The sequence below is a fragment of the Megalobrama amblycephala genome, linkage group LG16 (assembly GCF_018812025.1).
Source record: "Megalobrama amblycephala isolate DHTTF-2021 linkage group LG16, ASM1881202v1, whole genome shotgun sequence".
In the NCBI taxonomy this organism is placed as follows: domain Eukaryota; kingdom Metazoa; phylum Chordata; class Actinopteri; order Cypriniformes; family Xenocyprididae; genus Megalobrama; species Megalobrama amblycephala.
In genome coordinates this window covers 30873242-30892449 of record NC_063059.1, presented here as the reverse complement: position 1 = coordinate 30892449, position 19208 = coordinate 30873242, and the positions used below count along the sequence as shown (strand labels likewise).

At 37.0% G+C, this 19208-nt stretch overlaps 1 protein-coding gene across 1 annotated transcript in view; it reads right to left on the bottom strand.

Moving 5' to 3' along the window:
• Positions 1 to 19208, bottom strand: part of nxn (nucleoredoxin) — an 88132-nt gene that overhangs the window by 4224 nt on the left and 64700 nt on the right. Inside the window, exons 2-7 of the mRNA XM_048160264.1 lie at positions 18721 to 18838; positions 12734 to 12867; positions 9583 to 9683; positions 7735 to 7841; positions 4557 to 4736; positions 4272 to 4396 (exon numbers count right to left, since the gene is read on the bottom strand). Coding sequence (XP_048016221.1) covers positions 4272 to 4396; positions 4557 to 4736; positions 7735 to 7841; positions 9583 to 9683; positions 12734 to 12867; positions 18721 to 18838 — 765 coding nt within the window. The remainder of the gene's footprint in view (positions 1 to 4271; positions 4397 to 4556; positions 4737 to 7734; positions 7842 to 9582; positions 9684 to 12733; positions 12868 to 18720; positions 18839 to 19208) is intronic.

The following is a 19208-nucleotide window of genomic DNA, read 5'->3' as shown; positions in this document are numbered from 1 at the left end:
AGATTACATCTCTCAGGCTGTCTGCCTCTCAATGGAAAGCCATGCATCTTCTTTTGTGGAGCAGCTAACCTTGTGTAAACTGTTCTTCAACCCTGGCGGCCCTTTTACACACACACACACAGACACAGTCCCTCGCCGCCTCCAGCGCTGAGCTCTCCGTGCGGAGACAAAGGGTCAGCCTGTGGCTGCCTCCAGCTGCTAGCGTGATAAGGGCCAGTGTGTTTACCAAATTGCACCGGCCCTACAACGTGAAGTTTATTCTGCCTATTGTGGGCCTGTAGCATTCCATAAGCATTAGCCATCTGCTCATGCAAGCAGAGATAAGGCCGTCTGATTGGCCAGCTCACTACGAAGGGCCTGTGCTGATTGGTTATCTGAGAGAGCTCTGATCTGAACCCAAGAGTGTTCTAGCTGTGCACTGCACCAGAGTTCAAATAATCACACACTGGAAATAAAATAAAAGCCATCAGTGCAAGAATGCGTCTCCCGCTGCCAAGCTTTGTTTGACTATTTAGTCACTGATTAAAGGAATATAGTCAGTTAAATATATGTATTAAGCTCTATCGACAGCATTTGAGGTATGCTATTGATTAGCAAAGAAAAAAAAAAAATTGTCAACTGGATTATAAAACCAACAACAACAACAAACATTGGTGGACAAGTCCCCCTGTAGTCAATAATTTTATCCCTTAATACTCATCTTTGATCACCAAAATGACATAAAACGTTTTCTTCATGCCTTCATGCTTTAAAATATCTTGAATGTAACTCTACACCCTTGCTTCATTTATTATACGTGGATATATGAATATGCTAATTAGCCCCGCCTCCACTCACTCGGTCAACTTACTGAGGTAAACGCTGCGCAATGGCATCGCTTTTTACAACAGCGGCCACATAACGGTAATTAATATGATTAGCCTTTTGCTTGACTACCCGATATTTCATATCAACAGTAAAATATACCTAGCTTCTTTTGAGACTCCCTTGCTTCAGTGCGTCATAGTTAATTATATGCTAAAGTCCGCCGGCATGTTGACGTGTTTGGTTACCAGGTAGTTTGTGACGTCACAAACACCAGCGATTTCAAACTGCTTTTTTGAGACTGTCTTTGGTAAACTGCAGCAATGGTGTTGACTTATGAATTTGCACATGGTTTGTCTTAAAGCATATTAAAAACACCACATAGACATATAAACCACATTTAAAACTTGATTTTCACCACAGGGTGACTTGAACGTTTTTTAAAGAAGTCTCTTATGCTCACCAAAGCTGCATTTATTTGTTCAAAAATACAGTAAAAACAGTAATATTGTGATATTTTAAAATGTCTTTTTTTTCCTGTGATGGCAAAGATGAATTGTCAGCAGTCATTACTCCAGTCTTCAGTGTCACATGATCCTTCAGAAATTATTCTAATATGCTGATTTGCTGATCAAGAAACATTTCTTATTATTATTAGCATTGACAACAGTTGTGCTACTTAATATCTATGTGGAAAGAAACTGTAATAAATTGTTTTTTTCAGGATTTTTTGATTAATAGAAAGTTCCAAAATACAGCATTTATTTGATATTGAAATCTTTTGTGACATTATAAATGTCTTTACTGTCAGTTTTGATCAATTTAATTCGTCCTTACTGAATAATAATACTTTTTACGAACCTAAAACCCTTGAATGAAAGTACACACACACACACAATAATAGTGTTAACATGTATTAAATCCCATCTTCAACACTTCAACATAATTGATTTAGTTTACTTGTGAAAGAATTCCACATACTTTCTTCAAAATAGCTGCTCATTGAAACATGAAGTGTTAAGGGTTCAGGATAACAGGCCATTTTCAGCCTCTGAACACACACTTACTGTCTTCTAGACTCTGAGATCCTACAGCTGCTCTGGCCCTTAACAGGCTACAGAGTTTCTTACACTGCATCTCATTTTCCTTTATTTCTTCACTCACAATCTGCTCTGATTTGACAGTGCTGGCCTGTACACATGAAGTTAATCCTTGATACTGATTTGCAGTACATTTCTGGACTATGTTAAAAGTGAAATAATGTGTTGAGTTACGCAATGAATGAATAAATGAATAAATAAAGGCCTGTTGAAAATTTGCTCCATATAATGACCTTACATTAAAGAAATACTCTGTCTTCAATACAGGTTAAATTATCAAAATAAGTGACTTGCTGTCAGTTACCACAGGAAATCATTTTGGCCCTCAGTCATTTACAGTAATTTATTACAATGGGACAAAGCCTAAGGGGCAAGTCATTTTGCCAGGATAAACATTAAAATACACAAAAGTATTGCCACAAGACTTTAAGGTGTTAACGTGAGAAATTAACATAACTTGTATAATAATATGTATTATCACTTAAAAATACAAAAAAAAAAAAAAAACATCACAAAGCAAAAAAACAACACGAAACAAAGAAAAAAAAAAAAGTAAAGCAAAGCCAAACAAAATGAAAAACAAAACAAATAACAAAAAATAAAACAAAAATGCAATAAAAAAAACAAAACACAGCAAAACAAAAAGCATAACAGTAAAAGCAAAAAACAACAACAAAGCAAAACAAAAACACAGCACACAGCAAAGAAACAAAACAACACAATAAAGCAAAAAAGCAAAGCCAAACAAAATGAAAAACAAAACGAATAACAAAAAAAAATAAAACAACATGGCAAAACAAAACAAAACACAAAAAAACAAAACAAAGCAAAGCCAAACTAAACAAAACTACAGCAAAACAAAATAACAGGGTAAAGTAAAAAACAAAACAAAGCAAAAAAAAAGAAAGAAGCAAAGCCAAACAAAACAAATACAGTAACAAAACAAAAAACAAAAGTAGTATAGTAAGGAAGTACACAGGGCAAGGCACTTTGAGGGATTAAAATGTAAAATTAAGATGTTGGTAAATGTGTAACGTAGAGCTCGGTTAGACGTGCACAGCTAAAAAACATGTGCGGGGAATGCCTGAAACTCAAACCATGGCATAGCGAAATGCCATCCTGAAGATCTGCCATTTCTGGGCGTGCCTCACACAAAGAAAGACTGAACGGTGGCAAAAAAAGTTAAATTGAGAAGGGGAAAAGGAAAGAAAGGGATGGCTAATCGTCTATTAATTACGGCTGCCGTCGCTCTCTACATGACTTCCGCAAAGGTCACAAAGAGAAAACAGGAGATTTAAGAGTTATGAAAATGTTGGCTTTTCTCCCTCTTGGCATGCAGGCTTGAAAGACGAAGAGGTGATCAGGGAGATGAAAAAAGCGAGGGAGGGAGGGGGAGAGAGAAGGGCACAGCTGTTTTGGCACCCTCCGGGTTTGAGGCTTTTGCTACATGTGCTTGCCATTCAACTGCAGCTCCTTTTATTTACTGCATGTACATGTTGGTGATTGCAGGCCGCCCTCCCGAAGGATTGTTTTACACAAATATACAGAAACAGATGGCACATCACACTTATGTGTGAAAGCAAGCAAACATTCAAACATTCATTGTTGTGGAAGAGAAGAAAAAAAAAAAAGATTTTAAAAAAATCTTAATAAACCCTTAAAGGAACTTGTTACGTCCCGTTAGTTAGATGTTATTTGTCTAGGAATATTATTAGACATAACAAAATAGTCACATGTGTGTGTAATGGCAATAACGGGAAGGCAGTAATAAATCTGTCATTATTTATTCACCTCCATGTCTTTTCAAACATTAAATACTTTTTATGTAAAGGAATTTGCACTGGAATAATGTACCGTTAACTCATTTTCCATGCATTATAATGAATGGTTACTGGAGCTTTCAAGCTTCAAAAATGACTCAAAAGGCTCATAAAAGTAGTCCATATGAGTTATTCAGTTCATAATACAAGTCTTCTGAAGTCACATGACGCTTTGTGTGATAAACAGACCAAGATATAAATCATTATTCAATAATAATCTTGCCCTCCAGTAAGCTGTTACCCGCTGCGGATCAAGTCATTGAGCTGAACTAGAGAACTGAATCAGTTTGATTCATGAACAAATCATTTAGACCAATTATGTGAACTCATTCATTAATAGATCCAAAAGAACCATTCATGTATATTATATCAGCGTTGTTACTGTTAATTAAATAATTAATTATAATTGAAATAAAACTGAAATAAAATATAAATTATATGAAACGTTTTTAAGCAAAACGTAAAATTTTTAAAACTTAAACTAAAATAAAAAACAAATATAAAAATAAAAGTGAACCCTTTCACACACACATATTGACAAACGTACCTCTCCAGCTACAAAAAAGAGCAGGGGCGTCTCCTCCTCCTTGGCTTTGTACTTGGCCATGATCTTCTCTGCAATTGGTTGGATGAGCTCCTTGGCTGGCTCCAGCTCTCCCTCTTCCTCAGCGTCTAAAAGAGAGATTAAAACAGCGAGATGAGAGAGAAAAAAGGCATGATGTGTTAGAAAGATGAATGAGCATAGTACTTAAAAAAGGGAGGTGAAGAGTCAATAGGCTTTGAGTGCTCCTCTGCAGTGATCTCAAAAGAAAGAAGAGAAGAATCATCTCACCTACGAACAGCACGAGACAGGGCCCTTCATGCAGCTGCACGGCGTTGGATTCGCTGAGCTCCAGGACGGGTCGTGGGTGCCACGGGAAGAGCCGACAGTCGGGGTCATTGAGAATCTCCACTCGCCCCTGTCGCGTGATCATGTGACCCTCTGTGTCCAGCAAAATCAGTGTGGGGATACCTGGAGAAAGTTAAAATTAAAAAACTGTATATAAATTTATATAAATAACGTTTATTCATATAAATCTGTTTTTGTCCCTACCAACCACGGCAAGCGAGATAACCGTGAAATCTCACTGGTGTAAAATCACCTTCTTTTTTACACTGCTATATACTAAACATATAGCACTCTACTAGACATAACAATGTTTTCTGAAGGATCATGTGACACTGAAGACTGGAGTAATGATGCTGACAATTTAGCTTAGCCATAAATTAATTTTAAATATATTAAAATATACAGCGATTTTAAATTTTAATATTTCACAATATTACTGTTTTACTGTTATTTTAATCAAATAAATGCAACCTTGGTGAGAATAAGAGACTACTTTCAAAAACATTAAAAAAAAAGAAAGAAAAGAAACTCAACCCCATACCATTGAACAGTAGAGTACTATTGTTCATGTAAGTTCATAATATATAATGTTAACATACTACAATTAAGATTAAAATAAATAGATTCTGTAAAAATATTGTTTAATTTTGTATTAAACTTATTGTTAAGTATTAGCTACATGTTACTGTGTTTGTGTTAATGCTTCATGTTTTTACATTTTTTAATTCATCATTTTTGTGCTTTTGCTGACAAACAATATGCGTTTATAAGAATAAAATGGACAAAAATTAATGGTGACAAAATGTGAACAAAATGAAAGAATAATTCATCTTTACATTTTATTACTTTGTATTATTGTCTTTTACATGCCTTATGTTTAATTCTTAGTGTGTGAGATGAAACAAACAAAACAACACAGCAAAAAAAAAAAAAAAAAAAAAAATCAAAAAACGAAACAAAACAAATAAAAACAAAACAACACAGCAGAAACAAACAAACAAAAAACAGTAAAACAAAAAACAAAAACAATAAAAAATAAAAAAGCAAAAAACAAATAACAAAAACAAAACAACAGCAGAAACAAACAAACAAACAAAAAACAGTAAAACAAAAAACAAAAACAATCAAAAAAAAACAAAAAGCAAAAATAAAAACAAATAAAAACAAAACAACAGCAGAAACAAACAAAGAACAAAAACAATAAAAAAACAAAAAGCAAAAAACAAATACAAATAACAAAAACAAAACAACAGCAGAAACAAACAAACAAACAAAAACAAAAAACAGTAAAACAAAAAACAAAAACAATCAAAAAACAAAAACAAATAAAAACAAAACAACAGCAGAAAAAACAAACAAAAACAATCAAAAAAACAAAAAGCAAAAAACAAAAACAAATAACAAAAACAAAACAACAGCAGAAACAAACAAACAAAAAACAGTAAAACAAAAACAAAGCAAAGCCAAACAAAAAACAAACAAAACAAAAATGTAACCCCGGACCACAAAACCAGTCATAAGGGTCAATTTTTTGAAATTGAGATTTATACATCACCTGAAAGCTATAAATAGGGATGTATTTCCATTAATGTATGGTTTGTCAGGATAGGACAATATCTGGCCGAGATACAACTATTTGAAAATCTGGAATCTGAGGGTGCAAAAAAAAAAAAAAAAAAAAAAAAAAAATCTAAATTGAGAAAATCTCCTTTAGAGTTGTCCACATGAAGTCCTTAGCAATGTATATCCACTCACAATTTTTTGTTTTTTATATATATATTTATGGTAGGAAATTTACAGAATATCTTCATGGAACATTATCTTTACTTAATATCCTAATGATATTTGGCATTAAAGAAAAATCGATAATTTGGCCCCATATTGTTAGCTATTGCTACAAATATACCCGTGCTAATCATGACTGGTTTTGTGGTCCAGGGTCACAAATAGTATAGAAAGGAAGTACACAGGGCAAGGCACTTTGGGGGATTAAAATGTCAGATGTTAGTAAATGTGTATCAGAGCTCGGTTAGACTAGATGCCGTTTATCAGAGTAAAATGGACAAAAATGAATGAATGTGACAAAATGTCAACAAAATTATTCATCTTTAATTTTATTACTTTGTATTATTGTCTTTGACATGCCTTACCATGTTTAACGGTTAGTGTGTGAGATGGTAAGTGGAGCTGAACAGTGGCTTTAGACCACATAAAGGCCCTCCACACCCTAAGCACAACACCAGCACACATTCTTCCACAAAGACACAGTCAGACGGCCTGTGGTCACACTGATCTCTCTGTACGGCCGGACCCTCTCAAGCCCTCTTTGAGATAGAAATCTGCCTGCAGTATTAGTGGCCTTATCAGCCACACACCGACTTCAGGCTGGAGGTGGAGGGATGGGGGAGTCAGTATCAACTCATCCAAGATGAATTCCACACATTCCAGACCGGATAGGCCAGAAGCCAGTTCTTTCTCTCTCAATGCATCCACTCCCAGTGGAGAAGAGCAGAAAGCAGAGAGAGGCTTTTTTGACTGTTAAAGGGGTTGTATGATACATTAAGAGTTTTTTTGGGGCTGAAAACAATCAATTCATCATCCTCATGTCATTCCAAACCTCTATGATATTTTGAAAAATGTATCTGGGTTTTTTTTTTTTTTTTTTGGTCCATGTAATAAAAGTCAATGGGGTTCCAAGTGTTGTTTTGGACCCTAGTGACTTTCATTACATGGACAAAAACATTCTTTAAAATATCTTCTTTTGTGTTCTTCAGAAGAAATAAAACCATGCTGGTTTGGAATGACATGAGGGTGAATAAATGATGTCAGAATGATCATTTTTGGTTGAACTACCCCCTTAAAAACCATGTTTTCAGAATTGTCACACAGAGTGAGAGCGAGATCCAGAGAGAGCGAGTTAAAGAGAGAGGGAGCGGTGGGGAACAGTAATAGTAAAGTAAACTTGATTAGCCGCCCACATTCCTGAGGTCCTACAGCTCAGTTTGCAGTTCCTGGCAGGGTCAGCTGTATCCAGCGACGGCCAACGTGACATCCAACCACACGCTGTTATATCAAACAAATTCACGTCCACCTGAGCCAGAGTTAAAGTCCACAGACGTACCTTGGATTCCATAGAGTCTGTTGAGTCGTGACCGTCTGGCCTCGTCTGTGTACGGCACTGCCAACCACGGCATCTCGCTGAAGTACTGCGTAAACGACTCCTCCGACCTACATCACAAGGCACATCTGCATGTTTAAATTGCCGTCCACATTTAAAATAATGAAAGTGAAAGTGACGTGTGGCCAAGTATGGTGTCCCATACTCTGCATTTCACCCATCCAAGTGCACACACACACAACAGTGAGTATTGAACACACACTGTGAACACACACCCAGAGCAGTGGGCAGCCATTTTTGCTGCGGCGCCCGGGGAGTGATTGGGGGTTTGGGTGCTTCACTCCTTTTTTTGTTGCTGATTTGAAATATGTTATTTAATTGTGAGTTTGGCAAGCAGTTTTTGAGATTTCAGGATTCCCCTATTCAAACAGATAGGACTTGGTCTTGGATGCCTGAAAAAGCTGCCCGGAGGCATTGCAAATATACAGACTTTCCTTGAAAAGGACTTTGGCGCTGTTCATTCACTCCCCCACCTACATTTCCTGCTGGTAATGAGAATCGAACCCACAACCTTCGGGTTACAAGTCCGACTCTCATATATGGCTGATATTATGTGCAATCACTATCGATTTTGCTATCAGTTGATATTTTATATAACTGTATATAGGCCAATATTGGATATTTAATTGCACTCATTTTCCTAATTTTCACATTTAGATTACCTTTGCCAACATCTAATGCTCACTTAAAAGTTAATCTTTAGCACTTAATTAATAATTTAATAACACTGTTAAATGTAATCTTTAGCAAATCTCAAAACTAATATCCATTTTTCATAATGTACATAATGTCATGATTCCTATATTCACCTGAAGCATTGAAAATTATTGTTTTTAGTGTTTCACTTTTTATTTATTAAGACGAAACAGTGTAAAATATTAAAGGTCCCGTTTTTCGTGGTTTTTTGAAGCTTTGATTGTGTTTATAGTGTGCAATATAACATGTGTTCATGTTTCGCGTGTAAAAAAACACAGTATTTTTCACATAATTTACTTATCTGTATACCGCTGTTTCCACTGTCATAAAAACGGGCTGATGACTTCCTTGTTCTATGAAGTCCCTCCTTCAGAAATACGTAACGAGTTCTGATTGTGCCAGTGGTTCCTGTGTTGTGATTCGACAGCAGCTTATCGAACCTTGCCCGGAAAGGTCACGCCTCTTACCATAACGTGGAGATGCACGCGCTCGTATTATTGTAAACATGTCTTTAATTTTACCCTATCAATTTGAGCCGGAATCAGACCCGGTGACTGGACTGCGGGATGAAAATAACAGCGTTTCGACGACATGGCGACAAACACACTCTACAAACGCAACTCTTGTGTATTCCTGTGGGCGGAGGTTAGTCAAAAAACTGTTTTAGTGACGTCATTAAAGAAGGAAGTAGAGGGATGTAGTCCAAACTGGCCGTTCGATGTAGGCGACTTCTGTTAAATAAAATATCTCGCTTGGCATTGAACTTTGAGCTTTAAAATTTTACAGATTTTATTCATACTCTAACAACAACATTACACACTAACTAAAGTTTGAAACATGGGATCACGAAGAACGGGACCTTTAAGATCAGCCATTTATTGGTGATGAAAATAATTATCGGCCAGAGTCTGAATTATTGGTGCATCCTAAAGTCCAAAAGTCAGGTCACACTGAAAATCAGGGATTCAAAACAAATTTAAACCTCGAAATTTCTAAATTTAGGGGATAAAAAAAACATATGGCATAAAAAGAATCCACTGAAATTATGTAAAAAATGTTAAATAATAATAATTTTTTAAAATGTGTGTTTCTTACCTATCAGCACTGACAAACACGATCTCAAATTTGTGTCCTGCTTCTTTCACTTTCCGGTATGATTCCACCAACACTCGGGTTAGACTGCGACAAGGAGGACACTGCGGGAGAAAACCCACACAAACACATACATAAGTTATGACAAGATCTCCTAAAGGGTTTCTGATAATAAACAGCACTTAGTGGCCTAGTGTGCGCCCAGAGCACTTAATATTACTCTCCCTGCAGTTCAGCACTCTTTTAAGAAAAAGACAAAACAAAAAGTGAATAGGGCCTGAAAGAGCTTTTAAACTCATCCACACTTTTATGGCTTGGAGGTATTTTGAGCTGCATGATTTTCTCTTGTCACAAGAGTGTTACATACAGCCTGACATGCTTCACTCAGCTCTCTTCAAGAGCTCTCCAGGCCTTTGACCACCGGCAGGCCCACGCTGAACGAAAGCTCAGCAGATTCACGCAGAACTCAAACGCCTGTCATTCACAAAGTTTTAAATATCCTCCGGCCCTTCTGCCTTTCTTTATCAAATATTTAAGCAGATCTGATTAACGCTTCCAGCCACTAGTATGCGAGTAGTACTCATTTACCATATCTGAATCAATTCCACAGATTTCCCTGATAACATCAGCGCAGAAAATGCAATAAGTCTGCAGATTTTGTCTAGGTCTAATTATCAGAATGAATTAGACAGGAAGAGACCTTTTTGTAACATCATAAATGCCACTTTAATGCATCCTTGCTGAATAAAAGTATTAAAAAATATCTTTCAGAGCTAAACTTTTAAATGGTAGTGTACATTTAACAGAATTCCACTAAATAGTTTCAAGTAAACCTATCATATAAAACAGCAAGACTGGAGTAATGATGCGGAAAATTCAGCTTTGCATCACAGGAATAAATTACTTTGTCAAATATATTTAAATAGTACACAGTTATTTTAAATTGTAATAATATTTCACAATATTACTGTTTTTTACTGTATTTTTAATTAAATAAATGTAGCCTTGGTGAGCAGATGAAACTTCTTTTAAAAACATTAAAAATCTTAGTGGTTCCAAACTTTTGGACTGTACTGTATGTCTAACTGGAAATGGATGATTTGATGCACATTCGACAAACATTATGGTAAATTGTACAGTATATTACGTTGCAACTCTTTTATTTTCCCTGGCCATCTAAAATAAAATATAAAAAAAAAAAATGTAATGTGTGTGAATTGACTGCTTTGAATTTTATTCCTTGAAATTATTAATATTTATTAGATTATTATTATTGAAAAATAAGAGGACCCTGACTGATATTCAGCTATATATATATATATATATATATATATACACACACACACACACACACACACACACACACACATACACATAGGTGTGTGTCATATAATTAGAATATCATCAAAAAGTTGATTTATTTCACTAATTCCATTCAAAAAGTGAAACTTGTATATTATATTCATTCATTACACACAGACTGATATATTTCAAATGTTTATTTCTTTTAATTTTGATGATTATAACTGACAACTAAGGAAAATCCCAAATTCAGTATCTCAGAAAATTAGAATATTACTTAAGACCAATACAAAGAAAGGATTTTTAGAAATCTTGGCCAACTGAAAAGTATGAACATGAAAAGTATAAGCATGTACAGCACTCACACATTATATTATATAATATATTATATATATATATATATATATATATATATATATATAATAAATAAGTAAGTAAGTATATATATCGGTCTCTGTGTTTCTTTACAGATACAGAGTCACAAAGCTTCCTTGAGTTTCCTTGAGGTCAAATGAGGTCGTTTTCAAACGGAGGAAAAAAGTGGCATTAGTATAATCGACGGCAACAATATGTCCAGGCACTTAGTCTTATAAAAGTCACTTTAACAGAGGTTCACTTTACGCTGGTTAGGAGCGAGGAATGTGGTGTTGGAATAATAAACTGAAATATACAGCCTGGTTTTGTGGCTCATCTTCACAATTTGTCTGGGTTTGGAAAAGGGGGGACTGGAAAAACAAGCTACCACTACTGTGGCGGCTGCCCAGTGGACTGGCACTAGCAGTGCTCGTGTTTGCAGAAGAGTCGAGAAACGCTGTCAGTTAAGAAACCGCTCCACCATGAACGCGAATGAGTGCGTCACATACTGGCCTGAGTGTACAGAGTGATTTTTACAGTGGGAAATAACAGGGTGTCTGTGGAAAACGTTTCATATGATGGGAAACCCAAGAGGAACAGTAACACCACTGAGCTTTGATATCCAATTCATGGATTCATGAGAAAAATGACTCTTATGAACTGGTTCTTTTAAAAGACTCATTCAAAAAGATTCATTAAACTACCTCAAATTTACACACGAGTTAAAGGGATAGTTCACCCAAAAATGAAAATGTTGTCATCATTTACTCACCCTCAAGTTGTTCCAAACCTGTATGTATTTCTTTCTTCAGTTGAACACAAAAGAATATATTTTGAAGAATGTTGGTAACCAAACAGTTGATGGTAGCCATTGACTTTCATAGTATTTTTTTCCCCTACTATGGAAGTCAATGGCTACCGTCAACTGTTTGGTTACCAACATTCTTCAAAATATCATCTTTTGTGTTCAACAGAAGAACAAAACTCATACAGGTTTGGAACAACTTGAGGTTGAGTAAATGATGACAACATTTTCATTTTTGGGTGAGCTATCCCTTTAATAAAGACTTGAATTAGACTCAATCACCAAATCGTTCAGAGCCATTATTGACTCCCTCACTGAGCCGCAAGTCATTTTTTGTTTATGTTCAATTCTGTTGCTAATTTACTAACCGGTGTCATTTTAGTATTGAGATATTATTATAGTTTTTATTAATATTTTTCATTAGTTTTTATTTTTATATATTCCATTTTCATTTTAGTTATAGTTTTATTAATTTTGTCATTTAGTAAAGCTGTCATTTTTAATATTTTTAACGTGTCTTTATGGTTTTTATACCTTTTTATATGAGTTTTAGTTTTAATTATTTAACTAAAATCAAGTTAAACTAAATTACAATGAGAAATGTTGCCTTGGCAACTAGCTGAAATAAAATTAAACCTTAACTTTGTCTCCAAAGTACAGGTATGTTAGAAAAACTAACACAAAAGCGCTCACCCAGTGTGCAGAGAAGTAAACCCCCACGAAGGACCCCTCCAGGGCACCGCTATCTGCAGTCTGCCGGTTGTTCCTTAGTAAGGGCCCAGCCACCACCTCCGCAAAGGGCTTCGGCCCCCAGGGGAACTCCAGGCCTGCAGGACGGGAGCGGAGAAGAGCAGGACTCTGATTACTGTCACACAATCCTCCTTTCACTGCCAGCACAGCACATGCATATGTCATTCATATATTTATAATACACACGAGCCTCTCCTCTGGATCCTGATAGCACATGGAAATCAAACGCTGCTACAGATCCGAATGGGAGCAGAAGGAAATATCAGGATTCAATGTGAAAGTCCACCAGTTTTTTTTTTTAAATATTACATAGCTATTTAAAAATGCCATTTATTTAGTTTACCTCAACTAAAAATGAAGAAATTGAAAGGGATACTTCACCGATGGCAAAATGGGCTTTCAATAAAACTTGGCTGCCTATACAGTAGAAAGGTGAACATTTTGAAATCACTGCTACCTGACTACAGAAAACAGAGGAAAAAAGGCTGTTGCCTTTGCTTTTTCCAAACAGGTAGGAAAACTTCAGCACCCATAATGCAATGGGCATGTTGCCATCCAAGGCCACTCCCATCAGTCTGCTATAGATACACTTACCAGAGTCAAACACCACCTTGCTTTAGTAGGAAATACTTCTTAGCAAACTTATAGTCATAATGGTATCGACTTGTATTGTTTCTCGATGCAAGAATTCAAAGAGTAAACGTTTAGCAGGAGTGAGTTACTTTCATTTTCCAGTGAAGGATCCAGTGTGTTGTAGGCAGTGGCTAAAGGCCACAAAGAATCATAAATACGGAGAGAATACCACGACGGAAAATTTGAAAAACCTGTGTTTGTAGTCAATATTTCAAACTCGATGACCACGAACAGTATTTTAGCCAAACGGAGGGGAAAAACTGTCGTTCTGTCAGTTACGCTGTTGCATATAGGTAAGAAAGCTGTTGCCATAGTGTTCCATTTTTACCATAACTCTGTTTAAGGATTAGACACAGTACCATACAATTTTCAGTGATAAACCTACTCTTACAATAACTGTCCTCTGTTGTTCCAACTGTCTGTGGATGGGGATACAAAAATGCAGTATAATCTATAGTTTTAAATCTGTAGTTATAAATAAGTATAATCTTTAACTTTCACAAAAGCCCTGGAACTGTCAAAAGCAAACAAATGTCCTCAGACATATGAATGTCTTATTTGCAAACAAAACCGATCTGAAAAGAACCAGAATGATCTGAATTCAGATCAGAATGATCAAAATCAGTGAATTATTCCATTACTGATCTGGTTCTCAAGTTCCACTCACTTTCAGTGGTTCTCAAGTTGACAGATCACCAGTAGGGATGTTTGTCAGTGAATTATGACTAAAATGTTGGTCTATCAGTTATACAAATCTATCCTATGGAATATAGCTTGGTATATAGCACTATTTATGACGCATTTTTATTTTGCTTTTTTATGTTTTTGTGCCATTTTTGGAGCTTAAAGGGGACCTATTATGCAAAATTCGCTTTTGCATAGTGTTTAGACATAAATGTGTGTTGGCAGTGTGTGTACACAACCACCCTATAATGATAAAAATCCAACCAATTCTTTTTTTTTAATCCCCATAAATCAAAAGCAGTGTCTCAGAACAAGCTGTTTCCAGATCCTTGGCAGTGTGACGTCGCATTAGCCACAGGCCCCATCCACAAATGTTGACAGACACTACCGTTTTAACATAGAACTGCTCTGTACGAGTTCACAGCAAGTTCACAGTCCGCCACTGCTGCACTGCCGAGAATGTCTCTCAAGCGTTTTAGGTGTTCTGTAGCTGGATGGATTAATCCACATAGCTCTCTCCATTTATTCCCTAAATCTGAGCCGCTGAAGACATGGTGGATTAATTTTGTTTTCGAAGAAAATGCTCCCTCAACTCTACTGAAATTCGTTTATGTCTGCAGTATATGGCAGTAATGAAGGTGAGAGCACTTTATTACAGTTCATCGGAGTTGATTTACGGATATAAAGTTTACCAGTTTATTAAGCACCACCAGAAAAGGCATAAGGTCTTTATATATTTGTTTACTGTTAGTGTTTCTGTGTACTTCACTGTGTATGTTGATGATAATGCAAGGTAGAGAGAAATTTATGGATAATATTTTAATGCACACTTGCACTGTGTTTGTGTTTTATTAAGCTCTTACAGTGATTTTCTAGAGTGAAAACAGACGCTTCGTATTTTGTGTGAAGTACAATAAACGTTATAAAACCGGTAAACAGGCTTGTGCTAATATAGTGGATAAAAACAAGACGACAATATAAGTTACAACCGTAATTGAACTAAACTATACCTGTTCTATCTCCATGCAGCATGTATTCTCAGTTTCTGACATTATAGTGCGTCCTGACTGACTCCTGATACCGGAGAATGAGCTCTTGAAGCTCCGCCCTCTTAAGGTGCGGTCACATTGCACTTTTTGTTTCATTGACTTCCATTCAAATGCATGCAAATGCGTCAGACCGGAAACGCAAGCTCGTGCGAAAAATTTCGCATTTCGCTGCGTTCCAAAGTTCAAGTTTGGTGAACCCTGACCTGCGAATTCGCATCACGTGAAGACGTGCGACCAGTAGAAGATCGATTCGTTACGGCATGACCTCTTGGCTGAATTAAAAGAATTATATTTTTGGCAATTTTAACATGCTATAAAAATTATCTGTGGGGTATTTTAAGCTAAAACTTCACATACACACTCTGGGGACATCAGAGACTTATTTTACATCTTGTAGAGATAATTCACCCAAAAATTAAATTCTGTCTGCTGAACACACAACCACACACACACACACACACACACACACACACACACACACACACACACACACACACACACACACACACACACACAAAAGAAGATATTTTGAAGAATGTCGGTAACCATACAGTTGATGGACCCCATTGACTTCCACAGTATAGAAAAAAATACTGTTTGGTTACCGACATTCTGCAAAATATCTTCTTTTGTGTGTTTAACAGAAGAAAGAACTATCCCTTTAACAAACATGGCCACACCCTACGTTTTGGACCAATCACTGAAATATCAATAACGAAGTGTCTTTATTCTTTGTTACAGGCTTCATTAGCCAGAAAGAACAAAAGCGCAGGGCTGTCGCTGGGGTCTTGAACCTGCTCCTGTACTGACTACTGTGCACGTTCACACACACACACACACACACACACACTATACAAACACACCGGATATCGTACATGCTTTCACACAAAAGCTCTTGGCTATGTCATCACATTGAAAGCAGAGTCATCAATCCTGCACGCCAGTGTTTCAGAATGGCACTGTGCTTCATGAATCACTGAGTTCATTTTTCACTCTTACTGCTGGTAACTGTTGGAGCTGAGGCTCATTAAGCTGAGGAGGTGAATCTGTCATGTTGATCACCTGACAAATTCCACTGCATGAATGTTTTTATGCAAATACAGTGGCTCTCTGCTTTTTCAGACAAATAAATGCCCTTTTTTTCACATGCAGAGGGGAGTTGCAGATGACACCACTCAAGTGAGCCGAGGGCTATCAAATGCATGGAGCTCTTCAAACACCGTTACCATACAGACGGGTAAAGAGCGACGAAGGACAACCATGTACCGTGGAGCCAAGTCAGGTATGCAAGTGTGAGTTCCTGAGCATGTGAAAGTCAAGTAAAAGGGACAGCAAATAAATCATTTATAAACCCTAATTTCTTTGTTTCAAACCTGTATCTTTCCTTTTTTTGTGGAACACAAAAGTAGTAATTTTGTAGAATCCACACACAGGTTGTTTGCACCATGTAGTGATGTTGTCCATGTAGTGAACTCTGATTCATAAATAAATCACTCAAATTCGTGTTTACTGAAATGAACTGAACTCTCCTTTTAATCATTCATTTACTGATCTAGTGTATGTACAGTGCGCATGGCGAACATTTAATCATCCTCATAGTACGCACACAACGGCCCGTTGTTTCAGTCGAAAAAGAAATGGAAGAGACAGAACAACAACAACAAAACAACAACAAACTACTGGAGAAGCAACAACAAAAGATGCCCATATTGACGAATGCTTACATGAGTGGGATTTAGATTTGTGCAACTCTTTAATGAGTTTAAATGAGTACAAATACATTTTTATTATGCATAACTTGTGGAGAAGCATAACGCAGACACTGGACAGAATTAATCTTTCTAGTGTGCATGTGTCGATGCCTGTGTTTTAAAGGCTACACGTTTGGCTGTGCACATACAAGTGTTTGAGTCAAAACTTGTGTATTTTGGGCTTAACTTAACTCAGCTCAAAGAATAAGTGAATAAAAAATGTCAAAAAAATAAGTGAAAGTGAAAGTGATGTCCTCTGCATTTAACCCATCCACGTTAGTGCACTCAGTGAGTAGTAAACACACATACACAGCAACAATGTGGACGCACACCCGAAACAGTGAGCAGCCATTTTTGCTGTGGCGCCCGGGGAGTGATTGGGGGTTAGGCGCCTTGCTCAAGGGTAGTCATTTCCTGCCGGTATTGAGAATTGAACCCACAACCTTTGGGTTACCGGTCTGACTCTCTAACCATTAGGCCAGGACTTCCCCAAAAAATAATAAATGGAATAAAAATATAAATAGAAAAGACAAAACAACAACAGATGCCTGTGTCGACAAGTGCTTATGCGTGGGCTTTAAGAGATACTCACAACTCTTGTTTTTATTGATCATAACTTCTAGAGAGAAATAGAGCAGACACTGGAAAAGGATGAAACGTTCTAGTGCGAATGTGTTGAGCGCCTGTGTACACACATGCTATCAAATGAAGTATACTTTGTGTCAAAACTGTGCACTTTGTGTTTTAGAATATGGGGCATAAGTTGTATGGACAACTTTTATGCTGCATTTTTAGTGTTTTTGTGGAGATTCTTCAAATAGTTCTCCTTTAGTGTTTAACAGAAAAAAACAGTATGAGTGTTTGGAACAACAAGAGGATAAGTTAAAGGTCCCGTTCTTCGTGATCCCATGTTTCAAACTTTAGTTAGTGTGTAATGTTGTTGTTAGAGTATAAATAAAATCTGTAAAATGTTAAAGCTCAAAGTTCAATGCCAAGCGAGATATTTTATTTAACAGAAGTCGCCTACATCGAACGGCCAGTTTGGACTACATCCCTCTACTTCCTTCTTTAATGGCGTCACTAAAACGGTTTTTTGACTAACCTCCGCCCACAGGAATACACAAGAGTTGCGTTTGTAGAGTGTGTTTGTCGCCATGTCGTCGAAACGCTGTTATTTTCATCCCACAGTCCAATCACCGGGTCTGATTCCGGCTCAAATTGATAGGGTAAAATTAAAGACATGTTTACAATAACACTGAGCGCGTGCATCTCCACGTTATGGTAAGAGGCGTGACCTTTCCGGGCAAGGTTCGCTAAGCTGCTGTCGAATCACAACACAGGAACCGCTGGCACAATCAGAACTCGTTACGTATTTCTGAAGGAGGGACTTCATAGAACAAGGAAGTCATCAGCCCGTTTTATGACAGTGGAAACAGCGGTATACAGATAAGTAAATTATGTGAAAAATACTGTGTTTTTTTACACGCAAAACATGAACACATGGTATATTGCACACTATAAACACAATCAAAGCTTCAAAAAACCACGAAAAACGGGACCTTTAATGTGACTGGTCCCACTCTGAGTGGGATTCGAACCAGCGTCACACACTTGGGAGGCCTAACAAGGACGCTAAAAGACCGCATGCCTCTAGCATTAGCATCTAGTCACTAGGGTGACTCTTGAGGCCAGGGGAGTGAGGTTTACCTCTTTACTGGACTCCATTACATTAATAATAACAAAATAAGTTTCTTTTTTTCCCTTTAAACACTTTAGAGAGCGAGCGGGTGAAAAATTGAACCCTGGTACTCACCTTTTGGATCATCTCTCACTACGAGCAAGCCGTTCCGACACACCACCTTCCCCGTGGCAGCATCGATGAACACCAGAGAGGGAATACTGGTCACCTTGTACTTGTTCCATAGCTTCATCTATAAAAAGAAAAGACAGGCATCGACTGAGATGAGGGACTGGGAATCAAAAGATTTTCAAAAGGAATTTGACTGAAAGAATGAGGAGTGGGAATGTGTACGTTAGAAAGCGAGAGCATGATTCATCTTGGCTCATTCCTCTTTTTTGCCTTTTTAACCATTAGAGATACAATCATTGCTTCCCCATCTTTCCACGTGAGGTTTAAAAAAAAGGCTATAAAACGTCTTCCTCTCGCTCTGAAGTATAAAGAGACTCAGAAATGTGGCGAGTTGAATTAAGTGTTATCCGCAGCTGAGGCTAGCCGGCAAAGAATTAGCTGAGGGCCAGAATCAAACATCTACAGGCTGATTCAACTTTAAAGAGACTGGC